The sequence below is a fragment of the Larus michahellis genome, chromosome 11, assembly GCF_964199755.1.
Source record: "Larus michahellis chromosome 11, bLarMic1.1, whole genome shotgun sequence".
Classification (NCBI taxonomy): Eukaryota; Metazoa; Chordata; class Aves; order Charadriiformes; family Laridae; genus Larus; species Larus michahellis.
The window spans coordinates 6,320,610-6,343,127 of NC_133906.1; the positions used below are offsets into that span (position 1 = coordinate 6,320,610).

At 37.2% G+C, this 22,518-nt stretch overlaps 1 protein-coding gene across 3 annotated transcripts in view; it reads right to left on the reverse strand.

Moving 5' to 3' along the window:
• The window catches only part of TENM2 (teneurin transmembrane protein 2), a 1,449,326-nt gene that overhangs the window by 459,617 nt on the left and 967,191 nt on the right, over positions 1 to 22,518 (reverse strand). For all 3 annotated transcript variants that reach the window (XM_074604292.1, XM_074604293.1, XM_074604291.1), the window contains one exon: positions 16,518 to 16,793. In XM_074604292.1, the coding sequence (XP_074460393.1) occupies positions 16,518 to 16,793 (276 nt within the window). The remainder of the gene's footprint in view (positions 1 to 16,517; positions 16,794 to 22,518) is intronic.

The window sequence follows — 22,518 nt, forward strand, 5'->3', positions numbered from 1 at the left end:
GATGTGGGAGAGACGCCCAGGAGCAGCTATCAATGGCCTATTGGGCTCTCATCAGTCATAGGGGCCCATAAGACAACACAGCCATGGCTACCGCACAAATACTGTACCGTTTGGGCCTGACTCGGAAGGTGAATATCCCTGTTCATTTAAATCACGTGAAGCTTCAGCTGGGACTTGGGGGTATATTATGTTCAGCACTTTAAAACAGAGCTGAACAAAAATAAATCTATTTTGAAGTACAAAATATGTAAATTATAAGAATTTGGCATACTGTCAGGCTTACGCTTTTTCCCTTGACATGCAGAATTTGTGTGAATAAAAACTGGGTTTCATCACCTAGTCCTATGTAAACTACGGAACTGATTTATCGCTACAACACTTTTCTGCTCTTTTAATAGCCGTATTAATCAAAGTATTAACCAAAGCAGCTTTTGAACCAGAGCTTGACTCCTTGTGCTCACACCCCCTCAAACAGTGGAAGGTCCACGTGGCGCTGCCCTCCGTGCCCCTGGTTGCCATCGCATGGCAGGACAGTGCCAGGCAGCTGCAGGCAGCTGTAACAGCTCCCTTTTAGTATCATAAAATGGTTCAGGTTAGAAGGGACCTTAAAGATCATTTAGTTCCAACCCCCCTGCCATGGCCAGTGACACCTCCCACTACACCAGGTTGCTCAAAGCCCCATCCAACCTGGTCTCTGCACGCTGGCTTATATGAACGACAGAATGGTGAGAGTGGCAGGGAACTTAAAGACCATCTAGTTCTAACCCCCCTGCCCTGGGCAGGGACACTTCCCACCGGACCAGGCTGCTCAAAGCCTCATCCAGCCTGGCCTTGAACCCCTCCAGGGATCAAGAACTAAGCGTTTACTGTTAATGTACCCCAATGTAGTAGAGTCTTGTTTTGAACTTTCAAAGTGGCCAGTCTTTCAGACGCTCCTCTGTCTGGTAAATAAGCATTCTGCAGCTGCCATGCATTTCAGCACAGGAGGCTGTTGGCATCGGGACCTCGGCAGTCACAGGTGGGACCTAACGCGAGGCAGCTCAGCTCAAACCGGTACAGACTGTGCAAGTACCGCTCTTCTAACACAGAACAAGATAAAAAGAGCCAAGGTGCAGCACACCGCTGGGAGGGCCTCAGACGAGGGGCTGCGCGATCCCATCACCCCATCAAAGGGCATCCTCAACCAGGACACACTGAGCAGGAACGCTCGGAGCCTCGCCAGGCACTGCTCTGGCTTTGAAGCATGCACAGGGTGCGAACGCAGCTCGTACGCTGCCTGTTGCGGGCACACGTGAGACTATGCCTGGGTAACAGATAGCAATCCTGACATAAGAAAATTACCATCAGATAATTTTTCTTCCAAATATTTCATTAGACTATGAACCAGTACTCAGGCACGTGTTCAACCTGCATGATGATCTTGCTATTGCTAAATAAAGGCTGCTTGGCAAGGGCTTTGTATTATCTCTTCTATAATAGCAGCTGAAATGAATTTACCTAACAGGATGGATCTTTCATAGAAATTCTTGTACAAAATTATCAGAATTCACTTACTGAACTTCATGTTTCAATAGCGTAAGAAAAAGTCTGTAAAAAACGTTGCCTCTGTCATTTTAATTCCTCAGACTTCAGAAACTCTTTAAAAGATGAGTGAAGTATTTTAAGAGCATCGGTATACAGAACTAATTTCATCAGTTTCGCAACCATTTTGCAGACTGATAAATACTTTCTTATGCACAAATAAACAGAGCGTGGACTATACGTCAGTACGCTCAGCACTGCCAGAACTCTGCATGTTTATTCTAGGTTCCAGGTTCCATATCTACAATCATCACATTTTTACAGCATTGCCATAAATTCACAATTTGCATGCATGCAACCCAGAACTTCCCTTCATTATTACTGATAAATCATAGGAATGAACTTACTCTCTGATTATTTCTCAAAATCCTTCTTAAAATACCATTACTATTATTTAATTAAAACCTAAATGGGCTTGCAGAACCTAGCTTTTTTGTTCCTAAATCTTGCAAAATTCCTTCGAATGTTAAGATTTACTAAACCTGATTACAACATATTGTGCTTACATAAGCATCATAACAGCTCACAGAGTTGTGGAATTTACTTTGCCCTTCATAAATAAGTAAACTAGCCCTTGAAAAATTAGATAAACTGCAATGAAGACTATAAATTTCATTACAGTGTATCTTTCTTTTGGGGGGGACAGGCAGGTGAGGCTTATCTATGAACCTCATATGGGAAGCTGCAATACAAACTCTCCTTTCCTGCTGCTGGCTTTTGTCGCAGCTGATCTGTAAGAACAGCTTTCACTATATTTGTATTCTGATGCAAAAAATTATTAACTAATCAAATGATAAATCCATTCAAAAATGCATTTTAAGCATGAATGAGTCATATGCGTTCTCACATAATAAATATGAAACAGACATTATCATAGTATTAGGTGCTTTGGTCCAGCATCTGCCTTTGGATACATATGTCTCATTGCTATGAAAGTCTCTTGGGCTTTTACTAAATAGCAAAATTCTTTCATAATTACAGAGTCAAGTCTGTTGGTTATAATTCCTGTTGGAACAATGCAACTTACATCCTTACTGATATATGTTAGGTAATTTCTTTCCGTTTTAAGAATCACTTTTTTTTTTTAAATTCTTTAAAGGGAGGTATAATTTTTTTCACCTTGCTTGGTATACGGCTTATACTGCATTGGAAGGCTCGAGTGACATCAAAGCTAAAGCCGGGCTTCTGAACAGTCATTGCATTACTCCTGATTATTTTATGCCAGAGCATTCTAGCATCTTTCTAACTGCAGCAAAATATCTGATAAGGTATTTGTGATCATATCAATAATTTTTCTCATCACACTCCCTGACACAGCCCCGCTCTGTAAGAAGTGCATACGCTACGCTACCTGCCTGTTGGTTAGAACAAACTTCTGAAAATATGTCTTTAGGTCTATGTCTATACTAATTTCAAAGTCACTGTCTTACTTCCTCTTCTCTCTCCTTGTGCAAGTTTGTACATCTTTATAATAACTTCTGATTAATTTATCACATAGTAAAGATTTTAAAAAATCATTATCCTTTTGATCTAAAAATCCTTATATTTCATCTTTAATACGTTCTTTACAGAGGATCTTTCTGGAGAAGTTGCCACGTATGTTCTACTCCTCTGAGACATAACAGCAGAGCTCAAGTAAGACTTCAGGAGCTTCAGATCACATTTAAAATTGTTTGAAAAGTTTTTGTTTGTTAAAAAAACCCTCTTTCATTCTAAGAAAAATGAGAGTACTATTTCAAAACATAAGGCACGAGAAGACTAACAAAAAGGAAATACATAAAACCAATATTTGGAAGAGTCAAGATCTACCATCACAGAAGTGATTTGAAGCATTTCTAACACGCATTTGTTTTGTGAACTAGACTCAAATAAGGAGGGACAAAAGCAGAGAAAATAAAAATATTGATTTCTTCAAATCTTTTTTCTAAGATGATCATTATTTCTGTAAGATGATCTGTTCCTCCATCTTTTTAAGCCATGCAAAGAATTCATCGTATGTAGTAAAAAAAAAATAACCCTCACTTTGCACATTCATACTGTAATCTGCTTTACAAAGAGTGCTTTTAAGGCATCATATGTGAAACAAAACTAGGAGATTATCTGGAGCCACATTGAAGTTTTAAACCCAAGGCACTATGCTATATTTTAAAAAAAAACAAAAAAAAAACCAAAACCAAAAAAAGGGAGCAAGGAAGAACAAATGGTCTTTCAGGCAAAGACTAGCAAATGCCATGTTTTTACCAAGATTGAAAATGATGGGAGAAAAATATGGTGAAAAATACCAGTATAAAAATGAAATACCTAAAAAAAAAAAAATAATTTTAATATAAATTATCAGGGGATTAACGACACCCATAGAAAGCATACAGCTACCTGGTATAGCTCCTTTATACTTCAACATGTACAATTATTTTTCTTAATGATGCTGACTGTGAAGTCCTCAGAATTATGTTCAAATCCTCCCCCTCCCCCCCAACACCAGCCTTCCACTTAAAGCGCTGCAGTACTGATTGCTCTCGGAACATTTTCTCAGGATCTTTAGCAAAACAGCTGGACTGAGGATAAGATAGAAAACACTGATTATTAATGTCTCCCTGCTGTGGTTATAGGTCAGTCTTCTAACATTTATCATAGGTCTCTTATTTATCTTTTTCTCTTATTAAAAAAAAGGCGCCACACGAATTATCATAATTGTAATCACACCAGACCGCCTTCATCTGCCCTGGTATCTGTGGAAGTAAAATGTAATGAATTAATTCAAACCACCCAAAAATCTGAAAACATAGGAGAAATTCTGCTTTTAAATTAATAAAAATGTTCGCTTGAAAAGATTAGATGGCATTCTGTCACCTAGGAGAGCTGACAGAGTGCTCCATCATGTATCGACTGGCCTTACTTCTGGGTAAGGGCATTAAGTCCACAAACAGAGAGTCCCCAGGGGAGAGGACAGTGGGTCCTGACTCAGACAGACGGAGGAAAGGCTTGGAGCATGAGCCAAACCCAAAATTTAGGATTGAACTGGTGGATACCCATCTTCAGAGACTCTTAGGGAAGACAAAGTGTAAGTCAAGAAATAAAGTATCTCAAAGAATAAAAGCTGGCTAAGTATCACAATAGAAGTGGTCTTGAAGTATGCAGTAATTATCCAGAAAATTAGAGCTGGCAAATTAATCTAGACGATCAGGACCTAAGGAGTCTTTGAGCAGCTACTCAGGGATATACTGACAGGACTGGGTAGATAAGGTTTATTATTTCACTATTTAATACAGAAAATGTAGAGAACTCCACAAAGGAAGGGAACGAACTGAATTATTTACATATATTGTTAGCTTTAGAAATAACTATGAAATGCATAAAAATGAGAAAGAAAATAGAACTCCAAATATTTGTATCTGCTTCACAAACATATAATACAAATCCAAGTATTCAATTCCTAGCAATCTTGTGGCATTCACTGACACATTAACCCTTCAAGGCCAACGACTTAGAAGGTTTGCTATAGTAAAAGAGGTTATTAAAGTCAGCACCAGCATTTATATACAGGCGAAAACCATCAAAACTTACTCTCTGTATTGCTATAGAACGCTTTTGAAAAACAGCATACGCACGTGGTCAGTAAAAACGTTTTTGATGGCAGATTACTACTTCCTTGCAAAGGTGTGTTGTTTCATTGGCTGTCCTAAACCTAGGCATTTGATGTGTTCTCTGCAGCCTCCTTGGACTCCTCTTTCCTTTGCACCTCATGTCCTCCTACTTGTTCTCACCCGCTCATCTTTTCACACGGCAGGTGACAGTCTTGGCCTTTACCTGATCCCTCCTACCTCACACCTTCTTTCTATGCATTGTACAAAACTGTTCAAAAACAACTTTTTAGCACAAGTGTTAGTGATGATGTGCTTTACTTAGCAAAAAGAAGTTTAAAAAAGAAAAGAAAAAAAAAAAAGAGCTACAAAAGAAACTCCACTCTGTTAAGCAATTATATCCATTCCCTTGTTTTGTCGTTATTCACACTGAGCAATATAGCTTAAAGCTATAGCATTGTGTGTGAGATACAAAAATAGCATGAATCCTTAAAAATAATTCCCCTCTTTTGAAAGAAAACTGGAAAGAGGAGTAACTTGATTGTAATTCATCTTATTTCAAGTTTACTAAATAGGAGTGTTCTATGGAAAACTGATAAACTCATTTCTTATCTAGTACCACTCAAGTTTTTTTAAAAAGAAACATTTCTTCCCCCCAGGAATCGTGATTACTCATTCTTACAGCTCAGCATCTGAGGAAACAGAAGCTATATTTTCACTCTTGAACGCTAATTTGATGTTGAGAAAAGTCCCTTAACCATTTGTGTGAAAAAATCCAACTGCTACCTTTCAATATTTCTGAATGACAGTCACGGCTCTAAGCAAACAAATGATGCTCACATATTGTGCCTTGCCTACAGGCATGTTGTTATAATTGAATGATATTATGCCTTCTTACAAGATGGTGTCTCAGTTTCAATAGGGCAAACATGGCAAGGAAGTATCAGTTTCCATAGGCGTCTTGAACTTCCTGGCAAATACAATTTCATCAGCTGAAGGGTCCTCCTCTCCGTATCAGCAACGTGCCACTGGAAAGCCTTACAACAACTTGAACAGTCGGCAACTTCTGAGATATTTATAACAACTTCAGAAATCACAAAAGCTATCCTTTCCACTGAACTGTTGCTCAGCTGTAAAATCTGTCCCAGAGAGATGTTATTTGAAGGCCCTCAATAATACAGGCATGATTCTTACTAATTAGAAAGTAAAAAACCTACCAAAACTTCATCTTCCATCTTAGCCTATAAGAAAAGGAGCTCGATAAGCTCATCTTTTCATTTCATTTACCTGGATAGTTACACTGTGTATTTGGGAGCACCGAGAAAATACCAAAGGACGGAAGGTATGAGTTCATATTGGATTTAAATACAGTCCTACACACTCTGTGGTTGAACTGCATCTGTGATATATTCCATGAATCAACTAAGTTTCTTAGAGTCCAGCTGCGTAAATCTCTCTCTCGGACCCCCTCACCTGACCACAGATGGATAGTCACTGTGCAACCCCAGACTTGGGTGGACAGATAGGACAGACAGTACACACAAGCCTAAGGCTCTTACACATTTTTTATATTAGGAAAGGGACCTTGAACTGGATGCCTTGAGAAGCCGGCACAGAGCACATCAACAACTTATTTTATAGTAACTATACCTCTTCTGCAACTTCATTCACTAATAAAACTGCCTCTTCTTCCAACACTAGCATTGTTCTGCTGCACCATACTAAGTATCTAGAAACTTGAGTTGATTTTCTCAGTAAGAAATGTGTGATGGCGAGTTTGTACACAACTATAGAGTAAGTGGTGTTAGTTAATGTGTAACAAGCCCAAGTGGACAATGAGGAAATAGCCCCTTTTTAGGACTTGGTTGTTCCAACTACTTATTGATCTCCTGAAAGCAACAGCACCTGAATAATCGAAACTACACACAGCTCTGCTGCCAGTTGTGCAAATTATTCTCCACAAGGCCACTTTTTCTTGACATTGCTTTAAAAACTAAAGAAAGAGGTACCGTTTAGAAGCAGCACCTCTTCCAAAATTCAGTGGTTTTTAGCACAAGAATGTGGAAGATCACAGCAATGGCACCCTCTGGTGACAAACAGTAACACATTATAATGAGATAAATTATTCAGCCTGGAAAAACATTTAGAGTTACTGCTTCATGTAAACCTACTACATGGAAAGCATTCCTACAGCAAGTTGCAAAATGTAGGTGGTTATTTTTAAGAACAATGACAACTAACCTTCAATAGCAGGCAACTTTACTGAAAAGACAAGTTCTTCAAAATATTCCCGTCTCTCCAGTATCATCGTATCTTCTTTTCACGGGTTCTAGTCTCATCTGATGTTCTTTAACCATCAGATAGAAAAACTACCAATTGAAAAAGTGGTCCTCTATTTCTATCATAGATAGTATTTCATGTTCACATATGGTTAAGATTTCAGCACAGTTTCTGTAGTGCTACCAACAGCTTTTGAGATGTTGAAGAACACTAATGAGAGGTCTGTGAGCCAAAGACTGAGCAGGCGAGTGTTTTGAAAGTGGACGAAGAGCTGCTGGTAAGAAATCTTTCACTTGATTCGAGAGGCAGAACTTCAGCCTTTCTGAAGCACTGCCAATCAACCCCATAGCTTCTTAAGGCAAGAATGTCAGAGAGTCAGCAATTTCAAACGCTACAGAAAGACTGAAGGAATATATAAAAGCATTTCCCCTATCGATGTCAAGGAAGGAGATGGTCACAGAATGTATAAAAGCTTAAATTAAGCAGAAAGTTGTCTTTAATCCATGTGAAATGAACTGAAATTAAAAGTAAACAGTTGAATTCCAGATCGCTCCTACAGTACCTGACAGAAGTCCAATTCTGCCCAGAGCTTCTGCAAAAAGCTGAGTCACAAAAAAAACTTTACAGGTAAAAACAAAACTCGGGCTCGTGAATTTGACTTCCTCTCCTCTGATGTAAGGAACGGAACTTATGGCACATCTTTATCATTAACTACTTAAGAACTAAGTAAAAAAAAGAAGTTTTTTAATAACAGAGTAAAGTAATAGTAATCTCTCTTGAAATTCAGTAATTATGGGATTAGTTTTCAACAAGTTCTGTTTATTCTAATATACACATATTAAAACTTTGACATTAAAAAAGCTATAGTTCCTTATCCATTTTTGAATACAAGATGAATTCTATTCTACCTGAATAGAATGTCACGTTTCAACATCACATTGACAATCAATTCAAACACATTGTCTTTGACAAGTTGCCAGATTACCTGAAAAAAAACTGTGTGTAGGGTATAAACACAAAGTATATCAAATGAAATATTTAGAAATAGTAATAACACTTGAACAGCCATATACATGAGTAGTTATACACGTATGGGAAACAGGCATTCATTGTATCATCAGAATTTGTTGGTCAGACACAGGCCAAGCTCCATACATGAAGGGTTGACTAGAAAAAACAGTATGTACCTTGACCTAGTTATGTCCTAATCAGTGAAATACGTTAAGTCTTTCTAATTAGGAAGATTATTAATAGTGGAATATGCTACATGAGCAAAGGTGCCAGTATGTGGCTTGACAAATTTAGAGGAGGCTTTTGGAAATATTTCACAGTCTTTTGAAAGGGAAGACAGAAAATAAATTCAGTGTATGGTTTCCTGTGATATGTGCTTCAGTTTACAAGGGAAACGTGAAATACGTTATTTTTTTGTTTCACCATGATAAATTTTGTTAAACACCATGTACAGGCAAACCTGCGAAGGTTTTATCGCTCATCAGACACTCACAATGTGTTTATTACCAAACTGGATTAACTTTATCAGATACACATCTCTATTACAGAACGGTATAAAAGGCATTATTCTAACTCAGTTATACTTCGAACAAAGGTGCTGCCGCTTGCCTACCTAGGTGACCTATATCATCTAAGTTGGCTTTGCTAAAACTAATAACTGATGAAATGAATGGTGTGCTCTAATGGAGTTCTTGTTGAACATAGCTTCATCTTTCTGTCCAGTAGATGGGAAGGCTCATAATTAAAGTATTAATTGAAAAATCTCACAGTTATTTTGAGAGACTTTTTTAAAAGCTCTCCATGTTGTGACCTTCACACACTGATGGAGATACAGCTGCACGCAAAAGGTCTTTCCTTATGAATTCAGGAAAAAGGAAGATGACAGCTAGCCTCAGCAGTTATGAAACCCAGCTGCTGAGGTATTTTCCAGGTAGCCTTAATTCACCAGCCTATATTTCTGTTTTCCTCAGTTTCATGGCTAAATATCGGATTTCATTTCCCAGGTCTCAATTCCTCATTGCCTTTGTTCATGCAATTATTTAGGGGCCATTCATATAATCTAAAAAAGTCACTCTGAAGAGAGAATGTAAAACAGGACACAGCTTCAGCCAGGTCCTTGGATGGTATATGGAGAAAAAGCCCAATGATCAAGGCCCAGCAGCCAGGGCGCGGCACAGACTGTGGCAGAGGTACTGAGATCACCGACACCTCAGAGAAATGACAATTTTACAGACACTGAAGCCCTGACTCAAATGAATGGGCAAGAAGATTACAGACATCCATGGTATAAGACTTCACCACACCACGTGCAAGAAATTTTCCTTTTTATTTATTTATTTATTAACGCTCCATCCATTTCTCCTACAATCAGGAGGGCTAGAAATACATATATCTCTGGCAAAATAAAACCTGAGATCCTGGTACACATCTCTCCAGCCAACACTGAACTGAATGGGAAATCTAATGGCTGCCGAATAGCTGAATGCTGCTTACAAGCAACTGAATGTCAAGATGGCATTTTTTTATCCTTTTAGGCCACCAAAGCAGAGCTGTCACTATTGCCACATCTGCATCCTGGCTGTCTTAGAGTATCACCAAACACTCTGTTCCAGATAGTATCTATTTAGCTCTTTAAATGCACCTGATATGTTTAGCACTGCTTCTGTCACATCATCCTGCTGGACCTACACTACAGTTTTATTGCGTTACATTAAAATTGTAACAAAAGTTTAAGATTTTATATACTGTCATTTCATATTGTCTTCCACAAGGCTATAAAATTTACTGGTACCACATATCCATATTTTGTCCTTAACGTCATCATCTAGCCTCCCCCTGCACTGAATGCATAAGCCATTTACCTGGACAAAATTATAGTTGATGTGTAGTTAAGTCTTTAAAAGTCGTTCCTGCTAGTCAATTCCCTCATTAGGAAACCACTTCCTATCAGAAGTGCCCTCAGGTTTTGAGAGCACATCAAAATTGGATCCACTTAAGCAACCGAGCTTTGATACTGTGCTTAATGACTTTCTAAATTTGTCATTTACAAAGTACTTCACAAGCCTTCCTAAAGAAGAGATGAAGTATGCCCATGCACGAGCTAACCTCCCAAGCACGCCCTCTTAAGAAGTCTAGTTGATGTATGACGTATGCGATTCCATTTTCTGAGTATATGACATTTCATTTAAATCTCATCATTTCCTTAGGACCATCTGGACACTTTCTCAGCTATGAACAGATCGTACGACTGTGGCAGCTCTTCCTCTCTTCTCTTTCATATCTGTCCCTGCTGCTGTTTCCAAGCTACCTGGGCTGATCCGGGAGGGAAATGGGCACAATGTTCCCAAACAGCACTAAAAGCTGAAATTAGCACTCTACTATGCAATATACAGGAAGTCTACAGCTTCCCTGCTTCTTCCTGTACACAAAACATAGATATATTACCTCAAAATGATAAGGGAATGTTACCTTTCCCCCCCCCAATTAAAGACTACGCAGATCTGCTCCAACTGCATCGCCGCTGTTTAAACACCCCATTTTAACAAACAAAGTATTTCCCATAGGTGAAATTGGATATTGCTTAGTGGAAATATTTAGGAAGCAAGCTTAATCTCCCACTTTTTTAACCCAAACAGAATTCTGTCACCAGGAAGGTTAAAACCGTCTACTTTCAAACTGGTCTTACCACTCCGAGACAGTAGCATGCATACAACAAACCCAAAATCTTCTCAAGAGTAGAATCACAATTTCACCATAATCTTTTCTGCAAATTACTAAGTGTGAAATAGAAAGCTGAGTAAAAATTAAAGTAATAAAATATTGAGAACAACACATCAAAATTAAAACAGTAAAAATAAGAAAATAAACTCTTTGGCTGTCATCTGTCTGGTGCCTCTTGGTAAACTCCTGTGATGCAGTAATATCTTTTTCGTTGTAAATCTAAATCTGTTTTTTAACAGCATCCCAGAAAAAGCCCGGATTATGCTCCTCATAAAATTGAAGCAATAATACAATACGAGGTCAGTTTGAATTATGGGGTGGGTTTTGCTTGTTTTTTTAAGATTTACTTTACACATGCATTTGAGAAATTACTCTATGAAATCACCACTGAAAACTTTATAGCACGAAAAAAGAAGTAAAATATAATTTCCCTATTTTTTCATAAGATTCTATCAGAAGCACCACATACAAATATATATACTCATATTTTATCTTACAATTTTCCTGACTTCATTTTACATTATTCATGGTACTCTGTTTTTTTTGTAGTAAGTGATATACGCACATAGTACTGTCTGGTATTCAAACTTTCTAATTACTACAATAAAAACCACCAAAGTAATGCAGAAAAAATAACAGAATTCATTGTTACCAATACGTCTAGCATAGCAAATATTGATGGATATTGAACCTGAAAATATCTGCGAAGCATCCTACAACACTTTTCCATGTGACCTGAATCCTCACACCTGACACTGGAGACAGGCTAGCTCCAGTGGAGGAGGGAAGATCTTCTCCCAGAAGAAAGGGAGCTGACGTGAGGAAAGGGAAAGTGCACAGCACTACTGGATTCAACGTCAGGACTCTCCAGGTTCATTCCAGGAATGCACCACTTTTCCACACCTCACCAGGTACAGCTGGGCTATCACCATAGAAATGGACCCATGCATACAAAATTATTTGCTTTTCATAGGCATTATCTACAAAGGGCTACCAAAATCACAGTGGTTTATTCAGATTCCTTTAAAGCATACACACAGATAACCACAGCGCGACCTTGAACTATTTCCCTTGTTTTGCTGAAGTTTGAGATTGCTTTATTTCTTCCCATTCATTCTTGTCTTGCTGCTCAATTCAAAATCACCACTAGTAAGATAAAAGCATTCCTTGATCATCTTTTTTCATCTGACATTATTTTAATAATGTCATTTCAGTCCTGGAAGTTCTCCTCCTCCCCCAAGACATGCTTTTTTTCTTTTCTGACACACAAACGCAAAACAGAAACATCTCGTTTGATATTATAACATCAGAGTAGAAACCTCACGATAAACTTTTTATGTTATGCCCCTTCTACCAGTGATATTATCCATTACATACAATAATGGTACTAATACAAAAAGTGTCACGGTAACAACCTTCTACCAAATAAAAAAAGTCACCAGCACCATTCCAGATGTTTTCTCTTTCACAAGAGGAGAACTAACGCAATCTAAACTCCTACCAAACAGAAAGCCCTCCTTGCGGATTCTCTTTGGGTCTATCAGTTGATTTCAGCACTCTGAAATTGCTGAGATCTGCTCTGAGTTTACATGCTATTTTTCTGTTTTGTTCTCTTCTACCTAGGATTATGTTTTCTTTTACGTATTACTGTTTTGCTCAGCTTTTCACTCGAATTTGTCTAATGTCGGTTGAGTTTAATTCGCCTCCCTAACAGCCTGGAACTGCTCATTCAATAAGAGTGAAGGAAGGAAAAGAGAAGATTGCAGATCTGTTGCAAAAGCATTCTGCACATCAAGTCTCCTTAATTATGACCACTCTGTTTTCATGAATTCTTAAATTAAAAGTTACTTTACAACAGGTTTTGTATTTTTGAGAAGAACATAATTTTCAACTCAAAAAAAATAAGAACAACTGTTCTACTTTAAAAAAAGAAAAAAAATAGCCCTGGATGAGTACTTGCTTCAAGGTAACTACCCGAACACAATCAGCACCAAAACTTTACTCTGGAAACAGGAATACTGGAGGCTTAGGAAAGAACACATGACAACTGATGACAAACGCTACTTTTGAAAAGTTTTTTGTGATGTTTTGGAATAAACACCAACAGGATTTAATAAAAGGAAAGAGAAATAATCATTCAGGAACTCTCTGAGTTCCTGTCCACAGGAACCTACGCTCTGTACCTGTGGGTCCCCACCAACACTTTTTTCTACAAAGCTGGCACATGACATCAGAGATGAGCCGTGTTTCTAACTGACTTTTTACATCTGTATGTATCACAGAAAGATTCATTTACTTAAATCTCACAACTCAATATATCATGTTGAGTAACAATTTGGTGGCAGATTTGCTGTTATATACTCACATTGCTGTGCCTAAAGAAGAGATGGCCAGATCGAGACAGTAGTAAAAGCTGCAAGATGTGATAAGAATTTAGAGCCTAATCAGACTTGTGAAAGTAAAAGTGTTGCTTTTGTTAATAAGCTGTTTTGTTAGGAAGAATTTTAGTATTCCAAGTAAAACATTGAATTGAAATAAGTTTCCATTATTTCAATTTATCTACAAGCATTTTAAACCTGCTAATATTTCAAGGCTCACAGAATGCTAATTTATGATAAAATTAAATCACACTAAATCTAAAAACACAGAAAACGGTCATAAGCTTTGTGAATGGATTTGGATGGGCACAAAATCATATTGTTAGAGCAATTTTTAGAAATTAAGCCTCCTCTGGGCTACTTAGAGATGTACTAAAAGTGACAAAATAGATCTAATATTATAAGAAAAGTGAGAGCTATGGTTTGTTGCTTTTTTTTTTTTAAGTGCAATAATACAAATTGTAAAAGCATCTCAAAATTAAAAAAGAATTAAATCACCTTTTGGAGCTGAACACAATGGTTAAACTGTCTCAGGGGAAAAAGTTGCAACAGTACTTCAAATAAATTCAGTAGTCTATGCATCATGAGTTCCTTCTAATATTGCTAGGCATAAATGGATAAAATCTCACCCCAAGAAATGTCTTGTTTTATGCCAGTATCCTGCAAATCTGAAACCCTGTATCAGAGAGCAAATTTCTCTTGAAGTATAGATTCTTGTTACCTCCTCTTCAAGACGAATACCTAGCAGGTTATTGATCTGCTTCTGAAGGACACAGTGTTTATTATGTAGGAAACCACTGCTGGGCACAAGCGTGAGAAATTAATGCTGGTTTGGTAAGTGTCCACACTGTGGTGCTGAACCAGTGGGGCAACTGTCAATCTATATGATAATGCATCCCAAAACTTCATAAAATCACTGATGTGAAGAAGCATTGATTTTTGAGCTAACCAGGATTTGTGAGAGAGTAAAACTAAAAAGTTTACTGAAGTTAACACCTCTGTGTATATAATAGTTGCTTCATTATTGTATTATTTTTTTTTAAACAACCAAACATACAGAAACCCTTTTCACAAAACCCTTTCCAAGGAAAAATGCATTCCACATACTGGTTTGTTTCTCGCGTGCTGTTTGATCACATCCTTCTTTCTCTTACTAACATCATTGTTAGAAAAATTACCTATTCACAATGGATTCACTGCACTGTATTTCCAATTACTTAATAATTCACTTCTTAGGAGGAAAACAAAAAGCACACAAACAGACTCTTCCTTTCATCAGTGTCTGCAACAGTATGTATGAAAGTAGGCCCTGAAATTAAATGTTCTCAGACAAAAGGTGTGGCACAGTGGCTTCTACTGAAATGGAGACCGTCACCTTCAGACAAGTGAATTCGTGCTACAGAAATGAATCCCAATCGTTCCGTAATGCCATAATTTAATTAGTGATGCTTTTTATTTGAAATTATGCACAGTACCACTATCAAAACTATAGTAAAGTCAATGGAAGTTGTCGTATTTCCTGTCAATGACATTATTAAAAATAAAAAGGTAAAACCAATTGATCAGTCACCGATTCTTTTTAAAATACAGTCTTCCTTGTATGCACCATTATAAGTAAATATACACTTCCTCTTTGGTTTTGATGAAGAAATGTATCCTGCTATGCCTACGGAGAGGAGAGATTGCTTGAAGATTCAATTTAAATCAACAAAAAAAGACTGCTGTTACAAGCAAAATCAATTGCACTTTTCTAAACTTTTTTCTATCAATATAAAAACTGTAATTCAGTTTTGCCTTGTTTGCTTTGACAAGCAGTTGCTCGTGTTTCTAGTGCCTGGCATACCGGCTCTGCTGAAACCGAGACAACTGTCAGTAGGTATACAGAGGAGCCTAAAATAAACATCTAAACCCAATAAAAATGCAACAGATTTCATTTTATCACAAGTAATATGAGTAGCAGAGAGCGGGTTTCATTAGCTGGTATCAGCTGCCTGAATAGTTGCTCTAAGGGTATAATGTTAGGGAGATTCCTCATCACCGTCTCAGAACAGCAAGTATCAAACCCTTAGTTGGTATTTTAACTAAGTTGAGTTTGCACCTTCATCACCCTATAGGATGGAGGACAAACTCCTGCAGATCCATTTTCACTATTTTTCCTCTGCAGTTTAATTTAAAAAAATGTGAGCACAAAAAAGTCCCCAGGTAAAAATGTTTAGCTGATACATATGAAGAACACAAACGTGGGTTATATGCATTTGAAAGGAGAGCTGCGTTAACGCAGTTTACTCTGCGAATCAACCAGTGTCTAGGTGTTTTATCACAAATGGCGGTTGCACTGTCTAAAGTCTCATTCCTATGACTTTAACAAACTACACCAAAGAGAAGTGCTCTGCCTCAGTCTGATGCATAGGTTTGCTTTCTAAGAGTCCCCCAAGACTTACCAATAAGCAAACAGAAAATTAATATTTGTTTTGGGGTTTTTTTTGTGTTTGGTTTTTTTTTTTTTTTTATAACCTCAAAAACATGAAAAACCCCAGAAAACTGAGTCTGATTGTCACAAATTAGCACCATTGTTACAGCTACCAGCATACTGTAGATCATTAATATTACTTCAAGCTGTGTATAAAAATCGCATACGAGAAACTATTTCTCTTAAGAAATTTCTTTCTGCTTCTCGTCATTAAATTTAATTTAATGTAATCTAAGCACAAACTTCCGTGAAAGATGATTGTATTGTGTGGAAAGTAAATTGTAAGATAAAACATAATATATATTATATGATATACATGTAATAGAGTTTCCTGACACTGATGATAAAAAAAAAACCCCAACGCTGAAGAGCAGCTTTAGTCAAACTGAGAAATAAAAGTGAAAAATTCATCTTTAAAAGAATACTTATATATTTTTAAGTATGATCACATTCTCATACATGTGCATTATGAATATATTGAAGAAAGAGGCCTACCGTTTTCCTCATCTGACTTGTTCTCATTGTCGGAGTCAGTAAGTGTGAGCGCTGAGTTTTCTCGACTTGACAGACCGGAACTTCGCCTGGATTTGATCCCTCTTCCCCACAGGCGGATGGCATGCTCCGGAGACATTCCTCCCTCCGTGTCGGAGTCAGCATCGGAGCCGGTGCTCAAGGAATAGCCTTGATGGAGTATTCCTATGTCTGAGCAGTAGCCGCTTCGATGGGGAGAGGGCTCACAGATTCCTAGTTCTGCAAGGGTAAAGTTTGTTCCTAGAGGGCAATCAAAAAAAAAAAAAGAAAAAGATAAATAATTTAAAAGCCAGGGGATTTATTTTAAGTTTGAAAATAGCAGACCTTCTTAATTTCTCTTAATGATGCTGTATGCCAAGCCTTCGTAATGAATTACATACAGAGATCTCTGGTGCACAGATCTAGTAAGACTAAACTAAAAGGTATTGAATATAGTTAAAATGGATGAAATACACAAAACAAAGGTAGGAAAGGTATCTAAATTTTAGGTTACTATTTTGGCCCCAAACAATAAATCGCTTGGGTATGTGACTAATGTAAAGCTCATGATAAATCCTAAAGACATGACCTGCTTTATTATGTATCTAACCTTTTATTTGTAGGACCAGAACATGATCTTTGAAACTGAGGATTTGGTTACTCAAAAAGATGAATTTTTCCTTATGAAGTGAATTTTCTCATACATGAGTCTTCCATACAGATAGGATTTTTAATTCTAATTTTCATAGGATTTCCTATTTCATAGAAAATAAACACTTATTTGGGAAAACTGAGTTTACACATCAGGATGACTTGAAAGAATGCAAACCTATGAGCGATGCAACATGAAACCTTGTCACCAGTTTTGCACTTTTACATTCGGTGAGATTGGTAGTTTAATATCTGCTATAGAAATCAAGACAGACCTCATAATCATTGCAATTGTTTTCTACCTTTTTTCACCATATTCAAGAAGAAAGTGCGCACACCAAATCAGGAGGTCACTGCGTTTAGAGGCAAAACTTTCAGGAACAATGTCAAAACATAACGATTCAGTGGACAAAGTCTCATACATTTTTAAAGCAGACGGAGTCCCCCAGGGTTCTCAGAAAGTATAGACTTACTGGCTGATTTCTGCTTATGTATTTGTATTCTACAGTAATGAACAGGATGGTAAAAAAAAATATAGGGAAATATTCACTGGTCTCTAAAGTTTTCAAAGGTTTTGAAAAGCAAAGTGATTTTAGCTTCCTTACATTGTGCTAAAAATGAAGAACAAAGACAGACTGAAGTCATTGGCAGTATAACTGCCAATCATTTAATTATTTTCTTAATTCACAGGGGAACTAAATCTGTGGTCTGTGTTTCTAAAATAGTAGTTTTATTTTGTCCAAAAGCAGTTTATATTTTTTCCTCTTCCTCTACATATTTATCAGGATGAAGCTCTACAGTGGAAGTTCATACACTAAATAAAAAAACCACACTTAAGTGTCTTCTATTCATAAGATGTTAACTGGATTTTTTTTTTTTTTTAAAGCATTACAACTCCTTTTCACAGATTAAATCGGTCTGGTTCATCCATCAGCCCGCTCCAGTCTCACACCTAGCCGTTAAAGTATTTTTTTGGATATGGGATGTATGCATATATCTACACAAAGTAAAACTGGGCCATACTTAACATTCATTCCTAGATATCGCCAATTAAAGGAAGGTGATCGACTTCTACTGGAAGACTACTGTGGGTCTTCACCCAGCAAGAGCTAGACAGCAACACGGAGCGCGGCGAGAGGGAGGAGACTGCGCTCTCTCACCCCCCGGACAACCAGGACACAGGCCAGCAGCAAGAGAGTGGCCAACAGCATCAGGTACAGAAGCATCACCGACTGGATGCTTCTAAAGAAATGAAGCGTTTAGTGGCAATGTTTAAAAGGAATATAAAAAGGCTGACATTAAAAAAGTCAGCTTGCTCATCAACACCAAATAAACCCGAACCCTCCTAGTTAGCAGCGTATTTTAACCTGCCTTCTAATATTTATTCCAGTAATCAGAAATTTTGTGGTTTAGTCAAAAGCAATGAACTGAAGAGACCTAAAAATGAGCTTCTCAAGTGCACTTCAGTCAAGAGATTTTTTGCCTTTTTTTTTTAAATAAGAGCTCTATCATGACAGATGAAACAACGTTAACTTTTAAAGAAAATGTAAATTTTAGTCACGTGTAATTTCAGTAGAAGACATTTCAAAAAAACAGCTTGATTGATTAGTTTTGTTTTAGCCATATTATCGAACTAACCTTAGACTCATTTAAAAAAAAACCAAACATGTCAAAATCAACCCAAAATATAAAATACATATAAAAAAGGGAGTGAACTGAAGCCCACTAGCCCCACACTTTCTGACCTACACAGAGTGCATGCTGACATTAGATACATGCTAAAAGTACCAAACTCATCATGAAAGTGAAGTTTTTTGTTTCCTTGTTTGCTGATGGCATAAATTTCTACAAAGACACACCAATTATGAATATATTAGCTTAAATAAGTTGGTTTACATACAGAATAGAACATTTTAATGACATTCTGTGGGTTTTAACAGCCATTATAAGCCCAGATGATTTCACTCTGATTAGCATCCTGTTTCGACGTCAAAATCTGCCTATAACATCTGATGCAAAATGCAATCTTCAGAGAAATTCATTCTTACTTTATTTGTCTGAGGAAAATGGCAAAGGCACTGAAAGGGGAAGGAAAATATTGTATTCACAGAATTCATTCATTCATTTTGAGTTTTATTATTTGGGAACTTGGCATCTTCCAGAAACGTGGAGAAAAAGATCTGAAAACTGACCAAATTTAAAAAAGTTGAGAAGTGGATCAGATCAGCTCAAGAACACAAATGGAATCAGCCTCTGAGCCTCTGGGAAAGGATTTTCTGTGCTGCTTCTCAGAAATCTCCTTACAGTCTTATTACAGAAAGTCTCAAGCATCCTAATGACAGACATGAAATATTCTAGACATTTCCATCTCTAGCAAAACAATGTTTTTGTCTGGTAGACTCTAAATTACTTTTATTTATTGATTTTCAGTGTTTGCTTCTGCAAAATATTATTTGAGAGTGTTCTGTAAGATAGCATGTAATAGCAGAATCACTTGTCCTTGGATAACCATGGATCTCCACATAAGAACATATTTTGGAAATGTTTTTCACATATATATATATACACACACACATAGATCTTATATACGCATACATAAAAGCTTTTTTCAGATATATATTTTCTATTTTAATATATAAAAATGTATCTATATAAAATGTATCTCTCTATATATATTACACTTCCTGCTATCTTCATAGCCCTTAATTTACTGTAAAATCTGAGGAAGAGGAGACAGAAACACTATAGTTATGTTTTCTAGACCTTTTCCTGATCTGGATCATATTCTCCTACGTGCCTCGTTTCCCTAAAATGAAACTGTCCACATCTCTTGAATAACGTGTTAACTGCTTTCACTAGTATAATATTCTCTTATTTGCTCAGCCATTATTGCGCATTAAGGCATTAACGGCATTAGTAGACCACCCTTGTAAATTCACACAGAGGATAAACACAGTTCTGGATGCAAAGAAATCATTTATCCAATAATTCATAGCAGAAAGACCCCTACTATTACTTGCAAATAAAGTATAGTCTCACAATAATGAGAAAATATCTAACTCATTTCACAGCCACTCATATTGGCAGAATACTCCACATGGGATCCCGATGACAGAAAGGTCACCAAGATCAATGCAGCCTTCCTCGCCCCCACTGCCAGTAGAAGTTACAGCACCTATGAGCTGGAGCAAGGAAATACAGACACAGTCTGGCCTGGGGTTAAGATTTAGTGTCTCCTTCAAGAAATATCTTCCTTATAGCTCTTTAAATGATTAGGAGATCAAGCAAATCAAGACCTCCTAGAAGCAAAGTGAAGGAAGGAGGGCAGCAGTACCTATTGCCTGCCGTCCCCTGGGAATTCAACTTATATTGCTGTGCATTCACAGAGAGAAACCTGGTCCATGAGTTACAATGCACTAGTAGCACTAGCAGTCAAGGCAGATGGATGGCTTCGTACAGTATTACAGAGCATACTCTATCCCTAGGGCTCGCATGCAGTTGCAAGTAACTGCATTTTACTGAAACTTCACTTGCAAAGTAGGACTGAAATGTGTGGGCAGAATCTATCCTTGCACGTTCAAAACTTAAGGGTGTTTTCTTTCAGATTCTTGTAGCATCTCTTACATCGCTGGTGACACTAAGTGAAAAGAGATTAATAACATCAGATCCTTATTGGTAGAAAACGAAGAAACCTGTTTCTCTCAAGGAACACATGACAAAAAAAGAAGTCACAAGGTTTTCTGCTTTTTCATACGCAACAGAGCCTGCTAGCCTCCATCCCCAGTCCCTCCATCTCCACCTGCAGAAATCACCAGATCGTTCTCATTAAAGAAAAGCAGTTAATACCAGCTGCTGCCTTAAGGTGCATGCAATCTCTCATACAAAAATAGATCAGCAGTATACTAGTTTAGAAGTGTAATATAATGTTATGTACTTGATCATCATTGCCCATAATCTACATGCTGTGAACAGTCTCTCAACAGTGCAGAAAAGATGTTTTCCTTTTAATTAGTGCATTACTTCTATTATCTTTTGAGTGCATTTTCTTTTACAGAAATTTACTACTAAAGTTATTTAGTACATAAATACTTACTAAAACTGTGTTTAATTCAACTACGTAAAATTCTTCTCGTTATCTCAGCTAAGACTAGAAAGCATTACCATATAAGCAAGGGTTATTTTCACCTAACCTCTAGGCAGAGGTCTCATTCGGGTAGTTACAAATTGCACGAATTGCCCTTCTGAAGATTAATCTAATCCAGCTGTGATCACTACAAGATGCCTCAGAGGAAGACATCTGAAACCAGTTAATGCACGGCTATGATAAATTTGCCTTCAACACTAGATCAGCAGTTCAAAACTGGGCTGAGTCTAAAATCAAAAGGATAACATCACTTAGATTCTTTGCTACTATAATCAATTACAAGAAATAGGGATAACAAGAATACATTTATTTAAGACGTTCCATCCTTTCTCAAATGCTTGTTATGTTCATAGCTATAATGATTTTTGCTGGCACAAGTACTACAATTTAGCTCCAATCTGTGCTATATGAAGAGGTCGTTCTTTTTAACAAACTGATGCACACTTAGTTTTCCTCAATTCTTTATGCATTCATTATAATGACAGGAGAACAGATGATGGAAATCTGATTTTTTTAATCTACTTACTGTACACCTTTTTAACATTTACCCTTTTTACTCATCTTCCTTACCTGATAAACAACTGTCCCCTTTTTAATCCTTCTTTGTGTTTCACCTGTTTCAATACTATTCTTTTCTCACGGTTAAAGACCCCGTTCTACAAAATGTTTTACTTACTTTTGTTTCTAATTCTACACTACCAGATACTCCAAACTGAGACTCCAGACCTGAGCTGAGGGATACACTACTGTCTTCCTGTATTTTCAAAGCTTTTCTACTATTGTATTTAAGATTTTGGAAAAAAATTATATTAATGTAAGCCCTTTCTTCTATAAAAGTTCCCCTCCCCTCCCCCCTTGATACACCATCATAAAATATATTGCATCTTATATTGCATCTTTCTGGTGGTTTAAGTATACTTCAACCAGGAGTATCTTTTCTGTGCAACATACAGGAATTTTAATCACGTAATCACAATGAATAGTCACTGTGGCAAATTTAATATCAGCATGAAGTACGCCTGGAAAATTCTCTCTCTTAACATCATTGATATTACAATGACTGCAATATTCCATTTCTGAAGAAAGCACAAATTCAAAGAGAAAAGCGCAAGGAAAAGATAAGCTCTTCTTTCACTGTGATCCCTCCAAGTCGAGGAAACCTGCCGTGGTTTGGGAGGCCAGGTAAGAAAG